Below are 23,625 nucleotides of genomic sequence, written 5' to 3'. Positions count from 1 at the left end.
GACATGTTGTCAGCGTTGCCAAGGGTCCCTTGCGCACGATGTGCTGTGCTCGAATCAAGATTGCCCAATCTTCTTCAGGCGCAAGCGAGCACAGATGGATGCGGAAGACACAAGCCGTGTAATCCAGCGCTTCGATACTGGCTGGTAATGTTCTACATAGTTACATACGCCTCTTCTTCGCCATGCGAGCACGAGAGCGCTCAATGATGGCTGAATCCTCTTCGTCGTTGAATAATGACGTCTCATCTTCCATTCTGTTTGTGTCCTTAGAAGACAATGTTGACGAAGCGTGCGCTGATTGCTCCGCTGCTTTATCAATTTCCACCGCTTCTGCCTCTTGACGACGTTTCTCACCCTTGTTGATAGGCTCTACCTTCAATTTGCACACGAAAAAGCCATCCATATTGTGGACATGGGGGAAGATGCGACGGCAAAGTGGCATGAGCTCGTCAAACTTCTTGCCACGGAACGTCTTGAATCCGTCGCGGCCAAAGTCGATGCCAGTAGGAACGATACGCACATTTGGTCGTTTTCGCAGTGCGTATTCCACGACTTCCTCGTTCTCTTCGACGGTTACCGAGCAAGTACTGTACACGACATAGCCACCCGTCTCCGACTTAGGGTTGACACTGTCAATAGCACATAAAATAAGCTGTTTTTGTAGCTGAGAAAGCAATATAAAGTCGCGCTTTGACTTGTTTGTTTTCACGCTGGGATCCTTACTTACGACACCTGTACCCGAGCAGGGAGAATCGAGCATGACGCGGTCGAACCCACCTATCACCTTGGGGAATTGGCGACCGTCGTAGTTGCATACGACCACATTTCGGCACCCCATACGATGAATGTTGGCAGTAAGACTCTTGATGCGTGCCTTGTTGCTGTCATTGGCAAATATACACCCAGTGTTCTGCATTAAGGCGGAAAGGTAAGTGACCTTACCGCCCGGGGCGCTAGCCATATCCAATACGCGTTCATTAGGCTGCGGAGCCAACGCAATACAAGGCAAAAAGGAAGATACAGCTTGCAACATGTAGTCACCCACCAGATACTCCGGTGTAGCACCAATTGGCACCGAGCTCTCAAAGACCTGCAGTCCCACTTTGCTCCAAGCACCGACAGGTTCTAAACTTACTCCACGATTGATCAGTTTCTGGGCAAGGTCTCGACGACGTGTACGAAGAGTATTGGCACGGATTGTCACAGGTCGAGGCACTTCATTCGCTTCGAAGAAAGCAATGGCTTCCTCCGGCGAAAATAGTTCCAAAAACATATTGGTCAAAAATTCATTATAGCCATAGTATGTCTGCACGTCCTTCGCAAGACGATCCATATAGTCAGCGCGCGAGCGTCCAGGCTCTCCTAAGTGGGCGAGGTTTCCTAGAATCGAAACCACCTCCTGAATCCTCATCTGGACGAACTGGAGGTCTAATGGAGCTCGCTGCTCCTGCTCCTCTTCTTCCAGAGTAGGAAGGAGAAAGCCACTCGTGTTTTCGCCGTCTCCATCTGAAGTTAGCCCAACCTCAGCTGATTCATCTTCACGCTCATCTTCCTCCTCCTTATCATTATCGAAGGTGAGGTCTTCATCCTCCTCAGGCACATCATCTAGTTCCTCCTCGTCTTCATCTCCAGTAAATTCATCCTGCAGGTCCCCTTCAGTACCATCAAATTGGTCATCCAACTCGATATCGCCTTCTTCATCTTCCTCTGGTAAATCATCAAGTTGTTCATCACCAGATTCATCCTGATCATTGGCGTCGCCGGGATCTTGCCCCTCATCATCAAGAGAATATCCATGGCTTTTCAGAAGAAGCTCAAGGCGCTCAGCTTCAGCAAGTGCCTTTTTCTTCTGACGTGCACTTAACTTTCCATCCTTAGGCAAGCCTAGCGATGCGAGAATGCTAGCTTCAGACAATGATTGTGAAGGTTCACCAGTTTCTTCATCAGAAGACTCCATACCATACTTTTTAATACCTTCAACATCTTGATTATCGTCTGCAACGGCCTCGGCATGATCATTATCGCCTTCAAAGTTCTCGTAAGCCTCGTCATCATCAAGTCCCTCTTCCTCCTCATCCTCACTCATATCTAGTTTCTTCTTGTGTTTTGAAACAATGTCATCCTTGGAGTTATGTGAAGTTTTATACTTCTTTGTAGGGTTGCGGTCTTGACTCTTATGGCTGACCTTGAGTATGGGTGTACTCTTCCCCTTTAGAGGCAGGTGCTTGCTCTTCGTTGCTATTGCTTTCGCATGAGCAGCGTCTTCTTTCTGCGACTTGGAAGAAAAATCACTGGCATTAGCCTTCTTCGGTGGATCCCGAATCTCCGGTAGAGGCTGGGGTGCGGGTTGCTTGTTCTTTGCACGGCGTCCCATATTGCAGCTCGCAGGAGCACGACACTAGATCGAGGTGGCATAAAATTTCTTACTATCACGTGACAGACCCCTCGTGAAGCCTAGGTTCGATGCACGCAGCCATCAGCGACTCTGAATGCGAGTGCTATTAAAGTTACGCGTCAAAAATTGAATATGGTATCGCACTAATTTATTTGTTCATATTAAGAGCATTCGTAGGCTAAAGTACCATAGAGGATTTTACACAGGACTGGTATGCATGCGAATGATATATGGAGTGGCATCGCCCACAAACAATATCATGCCTCGACTCTGGGCAACTGAGTCTAGTGAAGGTGCATTAGGCGACATGACGACAGAGGGTGGAGAGGGTGTGCTAATGCCCATTAAATGGGGATTACCACTCGTAGATGGACTGGTGCCGGTCAAACCTGGACTCACAATACCCGTCGAAATTGTAGGACTGGCAGCTGCCACGGAGCCCCAAGCAGGGTTTCGGCGCTGAGCAGAGAACAAACTAGACATCGGACTGGTCACTGTGTTTGTCTCAGAGAACGATGGACTTGTAGGACCGTCATGGAAAGACTCTGCATACGCCACGTTCGACAAGGCATTACGCAACGGACTAGCATGTGCCAATTTTTGGACACGCGATCCATGCCAACGTGAAGGGAGAGTGTCAGCAAAGAGGCAACGTAAGTTGTAGCCTGTGATAACCTGATGCAATGCTCCTGTTTCAACATGACGCACTTCAATGAAAGTCGGCTCAAATGCGAGGACATAAGGATAGTGCATTGCGAATGCATTAGGATTGCCTTCCCAGTTGATGATCCAGTCACTTCGTGCACGCCAACCATTCTTATTCACATAGAAGGCAAAATCATTGTAGCAAAGCAAAAACTCACCATCTACACGGAAAATCGCGATAGGCTTGAGGTTTTCACGACGTTGCACGAAGTCCAGGGAAATATCAGCAGGGTCCAATAATCCCTGAGTGTCCAAAGTTTCCAAGTCCACAATTTCAAAGCCTTTCGGCGTGCCCACACAAAGCTTTGACTTAAAGAAATGAACGGAGCTAGATTCCGTCGGAATATAAAACTCTTTGAATACACGCAACGTCTCCTGACCACCTGGACGGAATCTGCGAAGAGTTTGCTGTTTTTTTCCACGCGGGTTGTACTCAATAGGTTCCAGTGTTTTAATCGTAGAAGAGAGAGAACCAGATTTCACCACACAGACAAGCGTTCTTCCCATGCAAATACCTGCTTTGAAAAAGGACGTGTGGGAAGCAATGCGTCGACCACGGCGTAGAGAGCCAACTGGATCCATCGTATCGAGCGTATCCAAAGTAAAAGTATAGAGCACTTGTTCTGCCAGCACAAGCAAGATCTGATAGTCCTCAAGCAGGTCAATTTGTGTGATACCGATCAAGGGTAACAACAAAGAGGGTGCACGGCTGCGATCACACATATCCGACAGGTATACACCATCCTCCTTAGCAAAAAATACCTGACAACCAAAATTAAAAGGCACAGCGCATACAATTCGGTTGTTCGTCTGATCCACCAGAAGAGATGATGCAGGAACCAGGTCAAAGACGCGACTTTGCTGGCGTACAATCTCTTGCCGCGCTTCAGTATGTTCGAACCATTTGTCGCGACCGCTGATAGTGCTTGCCCACAACGTCAAAGAATATCCTTGCTTTCCTAGATATGTAAACGTGATCGCATAGCCAGATTTGGCATCTTGCTTAGGTATAGGATGTCCGGGAGAAGGGCCAATGGATGTACGATGGCCCATGGAAGAGCTCGAATGAATGGCTCTAGGCTTTTGACCTTTTTGTATATTCCCATCTTCATAGATAGTGACTTGAAGAAGTTCAAGCGGGATGGGTCGCCTGTACACGCGATACACCTCAGTTTTATGAACCATCTTGATTTTCACCATTAACAGAGCATGGTCAAACAAATAGACTTGAATTTCAGAGCTGTCACTTTGTGTACCACGCTTTTTCAGCGAACTTTTGAACACAAGTTCACGCTCATTATCATCTAGTCGTAGATCCACCATGTCCTGAGGTTTAAATACAAGTTGCTTGCTCAAGAACCCAATTTGTATACGATTTTCACTTCGACCCGTCGCATCGTTGACTCGATTAAGAAGACGCTGTATGTGCGAAATCACTCTAGGAAGAACAGTTTTGTCCACATTTTCATCTGTAGTATACTTTAACAACTGCTCAAACAACAGAGGGTAGCGTGCTAGGCGCGTCGTAGGCTTGGTCAAATATCCATTGAGTTCCAGCTTGCGAGATATGACCTTTCTTTCGGTATCGGCCACAAACATGTCAAAAACGGCATTTGACGAGCGTTCCGATACAACTCGAATCCTAGCTGATGCTTGATTCGCACCATATTTGACATACGGCTCAAATTCCTGTACCATTTCCGCAAATATGTCACCAATGTATTCCACAACAGAATGGTGCTTTTGCCGCCGGGTGAGCATTTCAGCAAGTCGCATGTTAATAGCGAGGATATCCAGCAAATTGCAAAATACTTTGCTTACAAACTCTTCCCGTCGAGGAGGAGGGATAATGTGCTGAGTACTCAATGGCTGAATCCAAATGGTGCGTAAATAGTCCAAGTCTTGGACATATTGTCGCTCTGTCGCAATAATCTCAAATATCACCTCCTGGCGTTTTCGTTCCCGTTCAGGTACACTTTCGTAAACCTCTTTCGACACCGTCTCGGCCCAGAGATGCGAATTGATGTTCACAAGACCCTCGTTGCTATCAGAATGCCTCAATGATTGCATAAGAGCAAGAGAATCTTGTGGCGAATACCTAGGACATGACCTTGAATAGCATTGATTTCCCGGCGAGCATGTCGGACTGTAGCATTTTGTAAGAGGTGTGAATACACCCGTAGGATAAGAGGTGGATACGCCCTGTGTCACATCAGAGTGTATCATTCGCTTCGAATTCAAGTCAGTGTCATTAGGTTGATGTAATCCTCGCCAAGGGTTGATACTGAAAGACCCTGTTGAGCCATTCCTGGATATACCCTCTGAAGAATCAGTACCGTAAACCAAGGGGCCAAAACCACGGTTTCGAAATTGATAAAGCTCATTCGACGAGTCTCGTAGACGATGGTCGTATGTAACCTCATGAAAGAATTTCTGTGCATCCAATGCACGACCCAGTAACAATGCCAGGCCCCTATCTTGGATTTTGCAGATATCCATCAAGGCATGCACGGCTTCACGTCCATCAAAAGCATGTGTGTAAGTCAACTCGTTCTTTGAACGATCAGTAGGCAAAATATGCGCTTCAAATGCTTGAGCGACCTGGGATAATAAAGCTGGATTCACATGAGGATCACGTCGAGACATCGAGTGAACAGGCGTAAAGGTATTAGCTGACGCAAGCCGCGTTAATGAAACATTTGAATCATTGCGGTTCAAATAAATGCTAGAGCGAGGTGATGTACTTTCAACCATTGAATGAGATGAATCTCGCTTATGGCCTGTTGCATCTAATTGAGTGCTTGTGGCCGGAGAAGCCATCCCATCGCTTGACCAATAGGCACGGGCCAAACCAAGATTGCTTTGAACAGCTCTCAGGTCATGATTAGGATCAAAGCTTCGTGTCATACCGTGTTGATATGAAGAGGCGCTGATACTTGAATCATCAGCGGATGGTGCATGATCCATTGAGATACGATGGAAAGGAGGCGGCTGCCTAGACGAAGCACCTGGTGTCATCGACAGACTGCTGGTAGATGGTATGCTTGTGTTTCCGTCAGTGCGCGATATATCTGTCATAGGATCATGCAGCGCCTGCTGAATCGCAGAAGAGGTGCTAGTTGATTGACTCCGACTCGTTTTTGGATGAAATGGAATTGAGTGCTTGAGTCGGGGATTCTCGAGATGCATATCTTCCATTGCGATATTTAAACCATGCGAACTACGCTCAATCGAGTGTGGTGGATATACAGAGGGTTGCGGAGGGAAAACGCCAGAAGATGGTGCTTTTACAGTACCTTGATGTACGCCGTCTGTATTGGCACAGAATGAAGTCGGCATGTTTTGTGGTTGGCCGTTATTCCGGGCAGGTTCAAAGATTCGAAATGAGTTCGAGAGAGAGGGCTGGGATATGACACGATGTGATCCTCTCGAATTGAGAGAAGCTGAGTGCATCTTATTAGGAGCCCCAGAGTTAGGTACGTATTGAGGCACATTTCCGAAGGGATTCGTACTAGATGGCGACACGGTATTTGTCTGTCTCTGGGCTGTTAATTGCGTTGCGCCACCGGTCCGTGATTGGCTGCTTCGTCGACCAAAGATATCTTCAAAGGCAGCCGTACGCTTGTCTGGTACCGTTCCCTGTCCCAAATCTGTTGGCATAGTGTCAGACATTGACTTATGCGCTCACGACAGCAACGCCAGAAATAGGCATACCTCACGCGAGGTAAAATCTTCTAGTGGGAAATGATACTCCTCGTCTGGTTGTGTTAAGAGCCCTACCAAATTTAAAGGCAATGAAACCGTCTCCCAACAAAAAGCACCAGTTGCACAAGTGACAAAAGGAGCAATACAAGGTCAAAGCACTGCGCAAGCGGCGCCTCGAGCGAAGACAAAAAGGTCTGACCGGTCGTCCCGTTTGAAATTTCCTCCACGCGTGCATCGATCAACAGGCGCGGCAGATCGCAAGGGCATTTTTAAAATTATGAAAGGAGAAACTCGAAGGGACTTCACAGTGCACCATAACATCATCTTTTGCGTTCACGGACACACTAACACATGCACCGAATCTATTGTAATGTCCTAGATGATGTGGAATAAATTTCGTCGAAACTCTCTGACTTGGCCTACAATATAGCTACCAGTTCATTATGAATTACACTTTTTGATCTGAGAGTTTCATTATGAATCCTGATGGTCGCCTTGTTTTATCGTTGCAGCTTTTCGTTAGACACAAATGTTTGCACTAAGTAGGGCACAAGTATGGATCTGTACGCAACTGTTGCCTGCGATAAATGGATCGCTCGTTGCACTGCCACTGTGGAGGTTCGCAATGCATGAATAGTAGCAAATCCATTGTGGCTCTATACTATTGTTGCCTTGAATGTTTCAAGAACCATGGGCACCGGGTTGAAACGTGACAGTGCCACAGATATCATAAAACAATTCGAAACTAGCTCGGTACGTTTTAAACTGATTAACACCAGTCCCAGCGCAGGTCGCTTTCTTCTGTGGGCATCTTCTTAGCTGTGGCGCTGGTCGCCGGTATCGCTACAATATGTGTCTTCTTTGCTTGTCGACGTTGGAATAGGGTATGTTGTTTGTGGATGCTCACTATCTAGACTCTCTATGCGCCCAAGTCCCGCATGATTGCTCCTCAAGCTTTAGGTGCATTGGTACGTAATATACCTCTCACACTAGACTCGAATGACACCTTGGGGCTGGATTCGCAATGTGTACCAATGGCGAGCCGACGACATCCTCAAAATGACGGGTACAGATGCTTTGGTTTTTCTTGAGTTTGTTCGACTTATGTCAATATCCCTTACTGTTATTGCTATACCGATGTGCCTCGTGCTTGTCCCTGTGGATGCAACATACACTTCCCCTTCTGATGAAAGTGTTCCACAAAGTAATAGCGCTTCTGGAAGAAGCTCCCAGACCCATGACAAACTTTTGTATGCTACGATTGGACACGTGGATGGTCCACGTTTATGGGCTCATGTTACATTTGGCTATTTAGCAACTGTCGCAATTTTGGGCCTTATCTACCGTTCGTACCAAAAGGTCATTCGGTTAAGGCAGGAATATTTTGGCTCTAATGAGTATCAAGGCAGTTATTTTTCCAGAACTCTTATGCTCACGGATATTTCGCCCGACATTGTGACTGACGCCGCTTTGCGAGAGTCCCTTGAGTTAGCCAATTCTTTGTACAAGTTTTCTGAAGTGCAGCTTGGCTTAAGTATGAATAATCTGCCTACGCTCTTGTCTCAACACAAAGACATCGTACTCAAGCTTGAACGGGCTCTCGACAAAACTTTAAGGAGCCATTTACAAAACCGGCCCCTAATCTCCCCTGATAAGGAATGGTATAGATGCAGTGGGACTCGAGTTGATGCGATCGATTACTATACCAAAGAGCTTCGCAATCTTGAGCATCAAATTATTTCTGCTCGAAGTGAATCAGAAGTTACACTACCAGAAACGTATGGGTTTGCTTCTTTACCAAATGTGTTTATTGCACACTCTGCTGCTCACCATTATTCAAAACTTAAGCCCAAAGACTTTTCCGTAAGACTTGCTCCCCGGCCATCGGATATCATTTGGTCCAATTTAACCATGAGTTCTTTGGAAAGACAAAAATCTCGCTGGTTTGCCAGGGCTCTATTGCTGTTATTGTTTCTTCTAAATACAATCCCATTGATACTTGCGGCGTTGGTCTCCAACCTTGAAGCATTTGCTTCTATTTCGAGCTTTATTGATCGTTGGCAACATTCAATATCTTTTGCTGCACTCACCGGTATTGTTCCTCCCTTGATATCATTGACTGCTTCTCTTATTCTACCCCAAATTATGCGCAAAATTATCATTTATCGTGGCGTTCGAACAAGACAATCTCGTGATCTGCACCTAACTACCCAGTACTTTATATTTCTTGTATTAACCCAATTTGTTCTCTTCTCTTTAATCAGTGTGTTTCTTGATCTTGCTTTGATGATCAAGTCAGCTATTGATAACAATCAAGCTGCCACTGAGGCTGTAGCCGATATTATTACGGGTATCTTGGCTGCAATTACTCATCGATTCCAGCTCCTGTCATCATACTGGATGACATGGATAGTACTAAGGGGTTACTTATTACTATTTGAGCTCGCTCAGATACGAAGGTTGGTCTTTCTTCTCCTCAATCGCTATATTTTACCGCATACGCCTCGAGATATTTGGATGTTCAAAAAGCCTCAAAGTTTTTCGTACTGGATGGCCTATGCTGAACTTTTACTGTTGACAGCAGTGGGATTAATCTATGCCCCATTGGCTCCAATTGTCACGGCTTTCAGTGCGGGTGTATTTATACTGGCTCTAATTGTTTACAAGAACCAATTGTACTACGTATGTTTCACAAAAAGTGAGACAGGTGGTCGTCTATGGAGTGTGGTCGTGAAATGTCTCTTGACTCTAGTTGCATGTATGCAAATTATTCTTGCGTTAGTTGTCGGCCTTTTGCAAAATTGGATAAAAGCCATTACATGTATTCCACCGGTTCTATTCGTCGTGGCTTTTGCTCTGTTTTGTCACTTTAAACTAGAACCAAATTTTCGCTGGTACACTCCTGCTGCAATCAGTATCGATAAGATGCAAAAAATTGTGAGCCATTCTGACCATCAAAGACTAGAGCGACAGTTCGGTAACCCTTTTCTTCACCAACCATTATCCCGTCCCATTGTCCGTGCCCAATACATGGACCTGGTAGGGCAACTATACCAAGGGCCTGTTATCTCTAGTAAATATACCACCGAAGATCTCCTTTCTATTCCACACAGTACCCTTCTCCCGCTTTCTGCCACCGTCTCTACTGATGCAAATACTATGGACGATGACTCTGTCCTCAATTGTGACATTTCTCGTCATTCACTCGACGAAGCCATTGAAATGGAATCTCTTTACCCTTCTCTAAACTCGAATGATATGGACCAAAAAGTGTTTCTTAATAACCAGAATGCGGACTGCTTATACTGTGACAGTACAGAAAAGAACCACGTATCTGATCCTTCGTGTTCTGGTTTAATCCCGCCTGACGCAAGTACAAACGATTCTGCGGCTGAATCGCTGCTTCCAAAACAATATTTACCGCCTCTCGATTCTATTCTGACGGATGATGCTTCTTTATCAAAAGATTCATTGCCATCAGCGGGCTCAGAACTTGATGTGGTTAACGAATACGTTTATGTGCCACCAACGGAAAACACTTTATCACGACCTACATCGTCTCGACAATATAGGCCATTACCTACCCCACCCAAATAGGAGCTGGTAGTCCTTAGAATATGAACTACTGGTATAAAGGGCGAGCCTCAGTAATGTCTACAATTTGTGACACTCCAGGGTAAGCCGGTAAACGAAGATCAAATTTCGCATCAAGTACAGGATCAACAAAACGACCTCCCAACCAATGTTGACCATTGAAAAATCTCGACCCCAACTTAGGGGCAGTCAAAGATACGAGTGAATTTGGCATGAATTTTCGGGCAATATCGGACGTATCAGGCCCTAGATCAACGTTCCATGAAGAAGGTATATCCACAGATATAATAGGCACAGGTCGGTCGCCTTGCTGAGCTGAAATCATATTCTCAAGCGCTGACTTGAACGGCTCCCTTGGCTCACCCTTAAATGAAAAGCCGAATATAGCGTCAAGAACAATATCAGATGCATTTAAGGTTTCCAATGTGAAATTGTCATGAGTAACGAATTCCACGTTCAAGTTTTTGAGCTGCTGGTGAAGTCCTTGGAAAAGGGGAGTTTCTTTAGGCTTTGGATACCAGACCAAAGGATGATAGCCAAAATGTTTGAGATGTCTTGCTGCAACCAAGCCATCACCACCCTGGTTTCCAGGGCCGCAAGCAATAAGCACGCGTCGATGGCCTTGAAGCGGGGGATAGCTACGATACACAGCCTCCGCACAAGAAAAACCAGCAAGTTCCATGAGTTGGTCTATACTGAACCCACCGTTTGAAGACATGAGCTCCTTATCAATCTGCTGGGAAATAGTACTGCTCAAGTATCGAATGAACATGATTGTGGCTGAAGTGTGTAGCAGGATTCATTCCCTTCATGTTGGCCCATGCACGAATGCTGACTAATATACTCGATTCGGATAACGCATGCATCTCCCGGATGCAGCGGGCTAGCAACTTAAATCGCCACTACCGACCATCAAGCCCTTCCTGGAAACCTCTCCAACATGGGTTGCCAATGTGTATGGAGATTCTTTGCTGCTATTATAATTTATCTGTACGAGTGGGTTCAGTGCATCGTGTCATGCCTGTTTAGTCCGATTCCACCTAAGACCAACGACGTTAAATTTGGCCATGTTGCTGTGATTGGCGCTGGTCTCACTGGTATCTCGACGGCATCTCAACTGATTTCACACGGATTTGATGTTACTATCTTTGAGGCTGAATCTGAAACTGGTGGCATCTGGTCGAATGTCAATTCAACTAGTGGATTACAGATTAACTCAATTATGTATCGGTTCCATCCACTGGTTCTATGGAAGGGTTTTTACCCCCATCGCGACGAAATTCTCAGCAACATCCGTCGTATTTGGACTAGTTATGGACTAAAGGAGCGGACTCGTTTCAACACGCCGGTGACAAAGGTGGAGCGACATTCGTCTTCAACCCCTCTTGATGACGGAAAGGGTCACACTCGTTGGGTCATCAATGGCAACCAGTCTGAAGTGTTTGACGGACTTGTCGTTACCATTGGTACCTGCGGTAAACCGAAGTGGATCAAACTTCCGGGTCAAGAAAAGTTCAAGGGCAAGATTGTGCATTCCAGCCAGCTTGATTCGGTTGACTTCAAGGACAAGAGAGTATTAATCATTGGTGGCGGCGCCAGTGGAGTTGAGGCCGCCGAAACAGCCTATTCTCTTGGGGCCTCCAAGCCAACTATTATTGCTCGCAGCGACAAATGGATTATTCCACGCAATATGGTTGTGGATTGCTTGCTGTCCCTGCAACCATTCGGACGTGAAATGCCGCTTTCGTTCATTCCAGAATATCTGCTTAAGAAGTTCCATTACCGTGATCTTGCAGAGAAAATGTGCCCCACGGCTGGATTCTTCACTGGCACGCCAATTGTGAATAACACTTTTTTGACGCATGTGCGCGAAGGCCACGCTGATTATCAACGTGGAGATGTCATTGATCTCAAGGAAGATGGTATTGAATGGAATGCACGCACTCGCTTTCAAAAGAAAGGAGAAGAAGGTGAGAAGACATTCAGCCGTGCCGACGTGATTGTACTGGCTGCTGGCTTTGAGCGGCCTTCCTTCGACTTCTTGCCCGAAGATCTTTTCCCAGACAAGTACCAAGCTCCGAACATGTATCTGCAAGTTTTCCCGGTCGTTGACTGGAGCGTTTTGTGCACTAACTCCACGTTTCACAATGCTGTTGGTACTGTTGGACATATTCACATCGGCATTTATGCGCGTATTTTGAGCCTATTTCTACTTGACAAAGCCACGCGTCCAAAGCCCCGTGATATGCGTCTTTGGGTCGATTGTATTCATTTTATTAAGGAGCATGCGCCGGGAGGACAACTGGATTTCTTCACATACATGGAACTGTGCCTTTGGTTCATGTCATTCCTATGCTTCCGCCCGCTTCGCCTGAAGTACTGTTTCTTTGTCCTGTTTAGCTATGGCTTTTGGAGCAAAACCAAGACCGGTACACCCAAATTCCATTACTCGACATTTTACCTGCTCAAGCGTGTCACTGCCGGGGTTCGTCGATTGCCGATTGCGCTTCCCACGTTCCCTTCGCTTCAATAATGCCTGCTGCCTTTAAACGTGATCATCCAATACCTGGATGTCCGATATAGAGTCAAACATAGGCTAATCAAGAAAGCTAAGTGCACAAATTTATATAAGATATTCAACAGCCATACATAACAAAGATTCGTAAGAAAGGACTAAAATCAAGCCGCACTGGAGCTCACAGGAGTACCAGCCTCCAGTGTTGAGCCTGTCTGGGCACGATTCTTTGAGTGAGCAGCGGCACGCACGCCAGCACGAAGCGCTTCAAGAAACTGTTGTTGTTTTTCAGGCTTCGATAATTCGTCGATAGCGGCTTGTCGGGCTTGAGCTGTATCCTCATGTTTTGATTGGGCCACAAGAACAGCATCGTTCTCATTCTTTCGACACATTTTTGCATACAGAAGCCCGCATGCATTACATAGGCTTCGTGGCCCAGTTGGGCCTTTCCGCCACTCCGGCGTAGTGGTGGCGTTACAAGACTGGCATACGTTCCCATAGTTTCGCGACCGATTCGATGGGCGGCCAGCTCTCCCAGTCTTTCCATTAGACTTATCCATCTTAATACTGGTCGTAACCTGTTTCGGATGTTTTGACCAAACCATAGAATCAGAGTCTGGTAAAAGAGATATCTGTTTGCTTTGAGATCCACTCGAGTAGTCGTTAAAGCCATCATGATCTGGGAGAGAAGACCTAAAAGGAGTCTGTGCGCCATAGCAAGACGACAGTGGCGACTTCGCGAACGACGTGTTCGTTGAGAGTACTTTGTCAGAGTAGGTACGCAGTACCGTCGCAGGTCGCGATTGCGGCGCTGACTCAGCGCGGCGTAGATAGGGCCGCAGTGATGCATCGCGGAAGGTCAGCACAGACGGGGGCATGACCCGCTGATGTCCCACAATCGGTGCATGGGGCGAGAAGTAAGAAAAATCAGGTGAATGGGGTTTCATTCCATATTCTGGATGAGGCGATCGAGGCGAGCGAGTATCCCGTGTGCAAGAGGTAATGGTGGCAAAATCCAAACGTCCCAGATCATACCTATCATTTTTGGAAAGTGACGGATAGGGTTGGAATCTCCGTCGCACAGGATGCTGCTCACTGGTTGAGACAAGAGTAGATGGGACGGAGGAACCATCTGAATGTCGACCGTCTGAGTGCGTTCGATCCTCACGAGGCGAGTGCAAAGGGACTAATTGCTCCGGCGATCGACAATATGAGGCTCCGGAAGAGCGCCGACAAGAGCGAGGATTCATAAGTGCGTCAAATGGTAGTAAACGAAGGCCCTGTCGCTTACTTGGTGGTGACGTAGTTAGCTCTGCCAACGATAGCGTGCTCGGCGAGGTTGGCAACGGCTTTTGGTTATTTTCGATACCCTCCTGTGAGTTGGAGCCTGAGCGAGCCAAAACATATCGAGATGTTGGGAAGAAAGTCCCGACTCTATCAGTTTCCTCAACCATACTGGGCACAGAAAATAAGCGAAAGGGCCCTTCGAGATGAAACGAATTGGAAGGTATCCGAGAAAAGAAAAAAATAAAAGAAATAAAAAAGCAGGATGGCCGCAAAAAGGAAGATTCGAATTTAGTACAGCTTTGATGAATCTTCCTCTAAACACAGAGTTCAAGGATTGTGAGAGAGCCGCAAAGTTGGTAGTTCGGATCGGACTTGGCAAATTTGTGCCCAACACTGGTACGTCAAATGCGAACTCTCGGCACCCAATCTTGTGGAGAGTTGGTCAAAATGTCGCTGTCTATAGAACGTCGCACGTGGATTGGTACTGTTGGACCAATAGAAATTATCATGATTTATCGACACTGCCCTTGAAATCTATATTTACAACGATGTTGTTGCCCTGGGTGGTATCATGACGAATCGCTACGTAATGTTTTATCGAGGTATCGAGCTGCTCAATAAATTGTCGTCCTGATTCAGGACCGAATAAAAAGTGCACTCTCCTACCAAAGGGGAAGGCTTGGCTGCCACCATCTGATATATCACGTGACAATCTTCTTGTTTTGTTTGGATTAGTAAAGTATCTGGCCTTCTGAAATATTGAATTTGAGATCGAAGATCTTAACGGTAGCTGAATATGGATGAAGCTATGCAGGCGGCTGGTGGCGCCATCACAGTGTCGGACCGTTGGTCTTTTGTGATGGGATGGTAAGTTTGATTTTATAGAAATGACTTACATTGCTAGGGTTTCGTACGTACAGTCTAAATGGTTTGGGACATGGATTAACTCGAATAATTATTTTTGGCCGATTCAGAATTGCATGCTGGGTAATTGTCTACTCACCGTGAGTGCTTGGGATAGAATGGACTGCTAACACCAGCCGCTTTCTGTATTGAAATTATGCTCCTTCTTGGATTTGCTTGTTTTTTGCCTAGGCGTTTCCTGTGTTCAGTCAAATCCAAGAAAATTATGCTCTAAAATCGACTGAGGGTCTGTCGATTTGGTTCATCCTCATCTGGCTTGGTGGTGATGCGTTTAACCTTCTTGGCGGATTACTTCAAGGGGTGTTGCTTACAATGGTACGTTTTCGATGCTTAACATTTTGATCAATTTAGCTCTTTACTATTGTATCTGTGACTTAGTATTGATTTGGCAATGGTGGTATTACGGGAAGTATTACAAGGATGGACAGCCGCTCGTTCAGGAAAATTCAGAGGCTGTGACAGAGAGCACGCCTCTTGTAAGCAACCAGACTTCTTCTGTGTATATCATATCGCACATACCTGTCCGTCTTGCGGAAAAGTTTGAGGATTTACTAGACTACTTGACACCTCACCAAGTCGCCTTTATCAAGTATGTTTTCACAACGCTGTTTGTTATCATTGTTGGCGTTGTCGCCTACTTTGCTGCTGATACCTATACGACATCGATCTCTGCCGCCAAAATGCTATGGACTTTTAAAAATTCCACGCAGCAAGTCTGGCATCTGCGTTGGGATGCTCAGCTTCTGGGGTGGCTGAGCGCTGTTCTGTATTTGACTTCGCGTATTCCCCAAATTTTCAAAAACCGTCACACGAAGTGTGCAGGCCTAAGTCTGGCTCTCTTTATCTTTGCTTTGGCTGGTAATGCAACTTATGTCCTCTCTATACTGCTTAAGGATATGTCTTGGCCCTACTTGGTTGAAAATATGAGTTGGATCATGGGCAGTGTGGGCACCATATTCCTCGACTTCATCGTCCTGTATCAGTTCATTAAGTATGCACCTGAGCGACGCAGGATTGAGTCTAATTATCCCCACCACTTGTAAGACATGCGAATCCAGTAGCCATACAAATGCTAGATTTGGCCAACCATTTGTGCCGCGCCTGGGGTGTTTGTCTCCACATTGAGCGTGCGATGTCTTATTTATATTCAGTCACACATTGTAGCACGATAAATCCACCTATGCAGCGGGGTCGCGCTGCACCCGTCCTGCAACTGCTCACAGACAATGAAAATGTTCCGCTTACGAACACACCATTGAATATGGATCAACCTGATGATTCCTTTGTACCTGGACCTGAATTGGACGACGAAGATGTTTATGGGGTGCCATCTGACGATGAAATGTACTACTCTACCCTTGCACAACCCATCCTATCTTCTCGGGTTTCCACACAACCCAGGCCCACCAGTATGAATGAAGATGACGTGCCCCTCGGCTCTCGTGCATCGCTGGATATTTGCGCTGCACATGAACGTATCATTCAGCAGGAGAAGCAAGCGCAAAGCGACAAAACACTGAAAATTCTAGAGGGTAAAGCTTCACCAAAGAAAATCAATGTTGCACCGCAGAGAAGCCGCTCAATACCACATCGTCGGCGAAACAACCCGCAGATATATGTACCTAAGCTATCGTACAATAATGCTTCAACCCACCCTCCCTCCTCAGATGCAACAGTCGATGTGCCGTTGGGGAAGTTACGTTCTCTTCAAAGATCAGCTACACATGTTAGAAAAATGGAATCGCAATGGAAATTGGCCGATTCGCATATTGCCTCGCCATCTACGGATGTTCATGGTACAAAGATACTAACAGACAAAACCGGAACAGAAACACAAATGCGAGATGTCACGATGGCGATGTCACATCTGTCAGCTACGCGCATCGTGCCCAATTCATTCTCTAGTGTTCCACCATTGCGTGTTTTTCTTCAGAATGTGCAGAAGTACACGATGGTACCTATGGTCGAAAATGCCACGGTCATAACCGTGTTACACCAAGCATTAGTTCAGAATGGCATATCGTCTCTCAAAAACACATTTGATGAATGGGTGTTATATGATGTGATTCCAGAATGGGGTTTAGAGCGACCGCTGCGTGAGTACGAGCGCATTGATGATATCGTTCGTGCAAGAGGGCGCGACGCCGGCTTTTTCTTAATTAAGCTATACAACCGACCTGATTTACTCCGAACTGATTCTATTCCTCCTTTTTCCAGTGTGCTGTGTGGTCCTGTTTCGATCCGGCTCGAACAAGGGAAATGGTGTAAAAAGTGGCTCGAACTTCGAGAGCATTCACTTTTTATTGCGAAGGACGCAAAGGTATGTACATTTTTCTCACCTGCAGAGTAAGCCAGAAGGTCGTATTTGTACGATGATGGAGTCGGATTTGTATCTGGTGAATGCTCAAAAAATTTCTATGCCCAAAGAGTTTGGATTCGCTCTTCGGCATCAATTCTCCCGGGCCCAAGCTATTGTATATATTTGCCAATCAGACGTATCGGCGCACGCGGACTGGGTCAGTGCCATTCTACGTGCCCGATCCTATGTGTTAAAGCAAGAGAGACCAGATTTATTCATCATGGCCAAATCAATCGAACGTGCCGAGGACCCAGCTGTGCATGTCCGTCGCGGTCAGTCATTGCGTCGGAATGCTGAACTTCAGAGGTCAAAATCGATGAAATTTGCAACCCGCCCTTCATTGCCTTCCTCCGAAGCATCCAAACTTGTTCCGAGCGAAAGTCTCGAGGTGCCATTTGAGAAAGGCAGTTTGCTGGACTCGATCGGGCGACACAAGTCTTGAACGAAGCCCGATCTAAAGTGTCATAGATACCCTGGCTTTTAGTGCAATCCACCTTGTGCTCGCATGAACGTGACCCTTGGCCGCCTGCTCTGTGCGGCCCGGGTGTCATATAATCATGTATGGCAGGCTCTGAATTCTCGATACAAGAGTCCTGTGTATATGGGAAGTGTGTGTGTGCGTATGCGCCGATGCAACAGCACTACAGGCCTTGGCTCGGCGTCCTTGGCAAGCTACGCCTCGTTTTCTCGTTGCTTTTCGAGTGTGGCAAATAACGAACGCACGGATTCCAATATAAATGGTACGTTTTGATCATGTAACACCAGCACCATGCAATCCTGTGGGCGTTCAACTGCTGGAACGTTCGCTCCATCGCCAGCTGTTTCCTCCTAGTCGCACTGACTGTCTACCAACCGACCCTGTGTCTTTGGATGTGTGCAGAGAACACTTACACAGGCATGGATTAGAGCCCTCAAAGGCGACTCGACCTTCCCCCACTACGTTCCAGCTCCCGCCTTTGCAAGGCGGTGACTTGGGCGAGCATTTCTGGACTATTGGCCGACGCGCCGCGCAGCCGTGGCTCGATTATGCCGAGCGCTTCTCTCAGCTACAAATACCACCACCACCTGCTGAGCAGAGAGAAGAGAACTCGTTCGACTGGTCGTCGGAAAGTTGGTTGGCGCTCGACGAGTCACTTCGGAATGATGTGCCTCTTCGGTCCAGTGTCTTTTCCAGCCAGTCAGGCTGGAGTAAGTATTCCTTTTTGAGATCAAAGGAAGGCGCTATTGTGGGGCTGGCTGATCCCATCTCGGTACCGTACCCTGACGTGGAGGATTCCACGCTTGTGTTTGACGTGGAAGTCATGGTGAAAGAGAGCCCGTATCCTGTCATGGCTGCTGCTGTGGGAGAGCACGCGTGGTACACTTGGATTAGCCCATGGCTAGCTCAAGATGGCCCGAGACATACATCAAAGCAGCATCTCATTCCCCTGGGCCCTCGCGATGGTACCGCGCCGCCTCGGCTCGTCATCTGTCACAATGCCGGCTTTGACCGAGCAGCTGTGTTAGATGAATACACGCTGCACCAGACATCGATCCGCTGGCTGGATACGATGAGTCTGCACGTCGCCACGAGTGGCATATCGTCTCCTCAGCGTGCTGCATGGGCGGAACATGCTCGGAGGCGAACTACGCGACGTCTCAACAAGCTTCTTGTGGCTCAGAGAATGGAGGATGATACCCGCGGCCAGATCCGCCAGCTGCTTCACAAAGGTGAATTTGACGAGGATGCGTTGGCTGCCATTACCATGAATGAGCTGGGAGGCTTGCCTGAGGAACTGAGAGAGTGTCTACATGAGAATGTGGCTTTACTTGACACGTCTATCGGTGAAACGAGCCCTATGTTGGGAAACGACGATGATCATAGCCAGGTCCTGTGGCAAGACGTGACGTCGAAAAACTCTCTTGCCGATGTCGCGGCGCTGCACTGTGACATCCACCTTGAGAAGCACCAGCGTGATGTGTTTGTTGACGGTACTAGCCGTGAGAAGATTTGGGAGCAACTTCCATCCTTATTGGCCTACTGTGCAACCGATGTGGCTACTACATCTGCTGTGTTTTCCAAGGTCTGGCCCGCCTTCACGCGTAGCTGCCCACACCCAGTGACCCTTGCCGGTGTATTGGAACTGGGAAGCACATTCTTACCAGTGGACGCAAGTTGGATGGCCTACTTGGAACGAGCGAGTGCCAAGTTTGATGAGATGAATGCGCAGGTTGTTTCGACTTTAAAAGACATGGTGCACCGGTTGATGCAGAGTGGCATTGAGGCCATCGACCAGGACGCACCGACCGACCGCTGGTGGGAGACAGATCCATGGTACAGCCAGCTCGACTGGACGCCAAAAAAGCCTAAGGCTTGGGAACCGTCGCGTTATGTGCCCGCGTGGTGGCGCGACCGCATCGCGCATGGCAAGACGCTACTCACTACACGTAATCGCCTTGTAGCACAGCTGCTGCAGCTGCGCTGCAATGGCGAACCAGTGCTCCTCGGCGAGGGAAACAGATGGTATTGGCAGGACACGCAGACGCCGCTTCCAAGCTCGCCGCTAAGCCAGGCTATGTTGAAAAAGCACACGGTCACCAGCGCGGCTGGACCCCTTGGTGAGCAGATTCTCGCTGCGATCCAACAGGGCGGTGACCGCCAGGAGATTGACGCGCAACTGCGGGAACTTGCCAGGCAAGTGCGCGACGAGGGGCCGGGCGAGGAGCCAAGTCTGCAGCAGCTCGACTGGACGGATGTGCCGTATCTGGACCCCACGGAACGTGCGCCCTGGTGGCCCAAATGGTACTGGGACCTGTATGATGCTTCGCGAAAGGATGTGGAGATCACGATCCGTGCGAAAATTGCGCCTCTGCTACTGAAAATTGCATGGGATGGTGCACCTGTATATCGAAGTCGGCAGCATGGCTGGGTCTTTCGCGCGGCAGCGCCCTTGCCCAACAAAGTGGCTCTAGAGTTTGAGCACGAGGCCGACACGCACCTGCGCGCCGGCATCTTCTACAAACTACCGCATGCGAATGGTGACGCGAGTAACGTGGGCCATCCGTTTAGCAAGCACTTTTTGCCATACTTTGAGAATGGGCGCCTGCATAGCCTACATCCCAGTGAGCAGGCGGCCTCGGCGGCGAAAGGTGCCCTGGACATGAATGCTCAGTGCAGCTACTGGATCAGTGCTCGCGACCGAATTGAGCGGCAGTTTGTCGTGTGGGACAAGAGCGGCGGAGTAGATATGGGCTACGCCGACGCAGTGCCACGCGGCATGATATTGCCACAGGTCATTTCCATGGGCACGGTGACGCGACGGGCCATTGAGCGGACGTGGCTGACCGCGTCGAATGCCAAGAAGAACCGGATTGGCAGTGAGCTCAAGTCGATGGTCAAGGCGCCGCCTGGGTGGGCTATCGTCGGCGCGGATGTCGACAGTGAAGAGTTGTGGATATGCAGCGTGATGGGCGACGCCCAGTTTGGTATCCATGGTGCGACGGCGATTGGGTGGATGACACTCGAGGGCTCCAAGTCGCAGGGCACAGACCTGCACAGCAAGACGGCGTCGATCCTTGGTACAGGCCGTAACCAAGCCAAAGTGTTCAACTACAGTCGCATCTACGGTGCGGGCATCCGGCATGCAATGCAGTTACTCCTCAAGGCGAATCCCAGTATGCCCATGGACGAGGCGGCACGACGCGCCAAGCAGCTGTATGCGGCTACTAAAGGGCAGTCTACTCGGGGTACGGGCCTCTTTGGGCGTAAGTTTTGGTTCGGCGGCACTGAGAGTTTCGTGTTCAACAAGCTCGAAGAGATTGCCACAAGTGATCATCCCAAGACACCCGCGCTCGATTGTGGGATCACAGCTGCGCTGTCGAAGCAGTACCTGCCCAAAGACAGCGGCGCCGAGCGCCAGGACTTTATGCCGAGCCGCATCAACTGGGTCGTTCAGTCTAGCGGTGTCGATTACTTGCATCTGTTAATCGCCGCAATGCAGCATTTATGCACGACGTACGATATTGACGCACGCTTCATGCTGAGCGTCCACGACGAAGTGCGGTACCTTGCGCGCGAGTCAGACAAAGACCGCACGGCATTGGCCCTGCAAATTGCCAACCTGTGGACGCGTGCCATGTTCGCCTTCAAGCTCAATATGGACGACTTGCCGGAATCGTGCGCATTCTTTGCCGCGGTTGATATCGACCATGTGCTGCGCAAGGAGGTCGACGACCCATGTGTAACGCCGTCGCAACCCGAGCCTATCCCCGCGGGCGAGTCTTTCGACATTCATGCGATTCTTGCTCGCACGCAAGGCTCGCTCTTCCGCGACGCGCGGCCCATGCCGCGCCTCGACGAACTAGACGACACAGCGCGCGTGCCTGGCACCACGCCCCAGCCCGACCCACTTCATCCACCGTATGTGCCGTCTACTGCAATGCACAGGTGCACCGGTGAGGCAGGCTTGCTCTTCCTGCAGGCGCAAGCATCTACCGAGATCGACGAGATTCGCACGCTTGATCGCCGCCGCCGCCGCCTACTGCGACCGGCTCCGCCACCACGTGCGCCGCGACGTGCGTATAGCACATCGGCTGCGACGCGGCCCGAGCGCCCGATGGCCGTCCTCTTGGCGCTCGAGGCACTTCTGCCTGGGCGCCCAGTGCATGCAGCCGGTCGGATACCGAAGCCCATATGCCGCGCACCGATGCGCCGTCCCAAAGGGCCGAGCGGACCGGCACGCCCATCGTTCCCCTCTGGTGCACTGCTTCCCCCCACGCTGTACAACAAGCCAATGCTGCGCTACAAACCGACGCAGCCTATCCACATGACTATGATGATCCAGTGGCGACGGCGTGCGCGCCTAAAGCGCCTGCAGCGCTGGGACGAGATCCAGGAGATAAAGCGCCTCATTGATGCCGAAGCAAATGGGCTGGTGCCGAGCGGCGGCCTTGAGCGCGTAGGCGAATGGCATGCGGCCTACAAGGCTCATGAACGTGAGCTGCAGGCGCAGTTTGCGCGTGAGCGCGAGCGGGCCAGCATGTCATTCACCGCAGCACAGCTCGCGCGCGCCAAGGCGGCGCGCCGCGCCAAGCACGCTTTCCATGTGCGCCGCCGCCAGGAGCGGGCGGCCGCACGCGATACCCCCTCTAAGACTCGTTAGCGCGATAGGGTATAGTGGCAGACTCGTCATGAACACGTCGGCGCAGCGGCGCACGACCGTCCCAATCGGGCGGTAGCGCGTAGGGAGGATACGCCGATGCATATGCTGCCTCGGGCAGCGGAGCTTCATGCGCGTGCCGCGCATTTACACGGAAAAAGGAGAGGGTCGAGTTGGTCGCGCCAACCACAATCGAGAGAGTAAGTAGCGAAAATAGCATTGTCTTCCAGCTGACGGCATCCACAAAGCCGTTGAGGATCTCGGCAAACGTCTCTGCCGTAACGCGTGCGCGTCCCACCACGGTGGGATCGCGTGCAGAGCACCGTTTCCATGACTCGCACAGCTCCGACAGCGCAGGTGCTTGCGCTTCGGTACCGCAACGGTTCTGAGCATAAGCGGACGAGCACGATGCAATCTCACCCAGGTAGTCTGCGTCAGTCCCGTCAACGTACCGAGCTCGTATTCGCGCACCTTCTGCGAGACGTCGCGTTGGATCGTCCACACTAGGCTGAAGAGCAGGTACAGAAACACAAATATGATACTGGCATTGAAGAGTACCTGCGCGTATGTGAGCAGAAGCTCTGGACGCTCAAGTACGCTAGGGGCAGTGCGCTTGGGCAACGGCACTGGCTCACTAGGTTCGGGCGCGCGCACATGCGGCGAACCTGGCGCCGGTCGCAGCATCAGATGGCCGCCATCCGAGCCGACTTCCTGGATCGCCGGTGCAGGCTGTATACTCCGTTCTGCCGGCGGTGGCGCGCCAAGCATGGTGACGGGCGGCGCAGATGACGGCGGCTCTACCGCCGGCGAGTCGGGATCCAGATCCATCAGCGATGCATCGGGGGTCGCGGTGTCCATCGGCGCATCAAATATGGAAGCTGCTGTAAGTGTACACAACGCACGTTGGCGTGGCCCGGGCTCAGTGAGGTCCATGGGCGCTTGTGTGCCCCGCACGTACGCCATCGCTCAGGACGAGGCAGACGCAGACCAACACAAAGTCGCG

The 23,625-nt window shown here is 49.3% G+C and overlaps 5 protein-coding genes and 1 pseudogene across 6 annotated transcripts; 4 read left to right on the top strand and 2 right to left on the bottom strand.

Moving 5' to 3' along the window:
• Nucleotides 1–54: 54 nt before the first annotated feature.
• MSY001_2191 (uncharacterized protein) lies at nucleotides 55–2,374 on the bottom strand (the record flags this gene model as incomplete). Its single annotated transcript, XM_018884028.1, has 2 exons — nucleotides 55–137; nucleotides 169–2,374. 2 exons carry the CDS (start codon nucleotides 2,372–2,374, stop codon nucleotides 55–57), a joined length of 2,289 nt encoding a protein of 762 aa, XP_018740729.1.
• Nucleotides 2,375–11,339: 8,965 nt separating this feature from the next.
• Nucleotides 11,340–12,932, top strand: PGA6 (Flavin-binding monooxygenase-like protein, ambiguous GPI prediction; the record flags this gene model as incomplete). The annotated part of the gene is made up of 2 exons (XM_018884027.1): nucleotides 11,340–11,404; nucleotides 11,429–12,932. The coding sequence occupies 2 exons, from the start codon at nucleotides 11,340–11,342 to the stop codon at nucleotides 12,930–12,932; spliced, it is 1,569 nt and encodes a 522-aa protein (XP_018740728.1).
• A 2,329-nt stretch (nucleotides 12,933–15,261) lies between these two features.
• MSY001_2189 lies at nucleotides 15,262–16,168 on the top strand (annotated as a pseudogene). The gene is given in 3 exon segments: nucleotides 15,262–15,305; nucleotides 15,314–15,440; nucleotides 15,536–16,168. Coding segments are annotated over 3 exon segments (804 nt in total).
• A 368-nt stretch (nucleotides 16,169–16,536) lies between these two features.
• MSY001_2188 (uncharacterized protein) lies at nucleotides 16,537–17,926 on the top strand (the record flags this gene model as incomplete). The annotated part of the gene is made up of 2 exons (XM_018884026.1): nucleotides 16,537–17,396; nucleotides 17,473–17,926. The coding sequence occupies 2 exons, from the start codon at nucleotides 16,537–16,539 to the stop codon at nucleotides 17,924–17,926; spliced, it is 1,314 nt and encodes a 437-aa protein (XP_018740727.1).
• Nucleotides 17,927–18,106: 180 nt separating this feature from the next.
• Nucleotides 18,107–22,625, top strand: MSY001_2187 (uncharacterized protein; the record flags this gene model as incomplete). Its single annotated transcript, XM_018884025.1, has 2 exons — nucleotides 18,107–18,224; nucleotides 18,250–22,625. 2 exons carry the CDS (start codon nucleotides 18,107–18,109, stop codon nucleotides 22,623–22,625), a joined length of 4,494 nt encoding a protein of 1,497 aa, XP_018740726.1.
• Nucleotides 22,612–23,585, bottom strand: MSY001_2186 (uncharacterized protein; the record flags this gene model as incomplete). Its single annotated transcript, XM_018884024.1, has 2 exons — nucleotides 22,612–22,988; nucleotides 23,075–23,585. 2 exons carry the CDS (start codon nucleotides 23,583–23,585, stop codon nucleotides 22,612–22,614), a joined length of 888 nt encoding a protein of 295 aa, XP_018740725.1.
• Nucleotides 23,586–23,625: the final 40 nt, after the last annotated feature.

Source organism: Malassezia sympodialis, genomic scaffold (assembly GCF_000349305.1).
Source record: "Malassezia sympodialis ATCC 42132 genomic scaffold, msy_sf_10, whole genome shotgun sequence".
NCBI lineage: Eukaryota > Fungi > Basidiomycota > Malasseziomycetes > Malasseziales > Malasseziaceae > Malassezia > Malassezia sympodialis.
The sequence above is the reverse complement of the archived record's forward strand: the minus strand, read 5'-3'. Positions and strand labels throughout refer to the sequence as shown.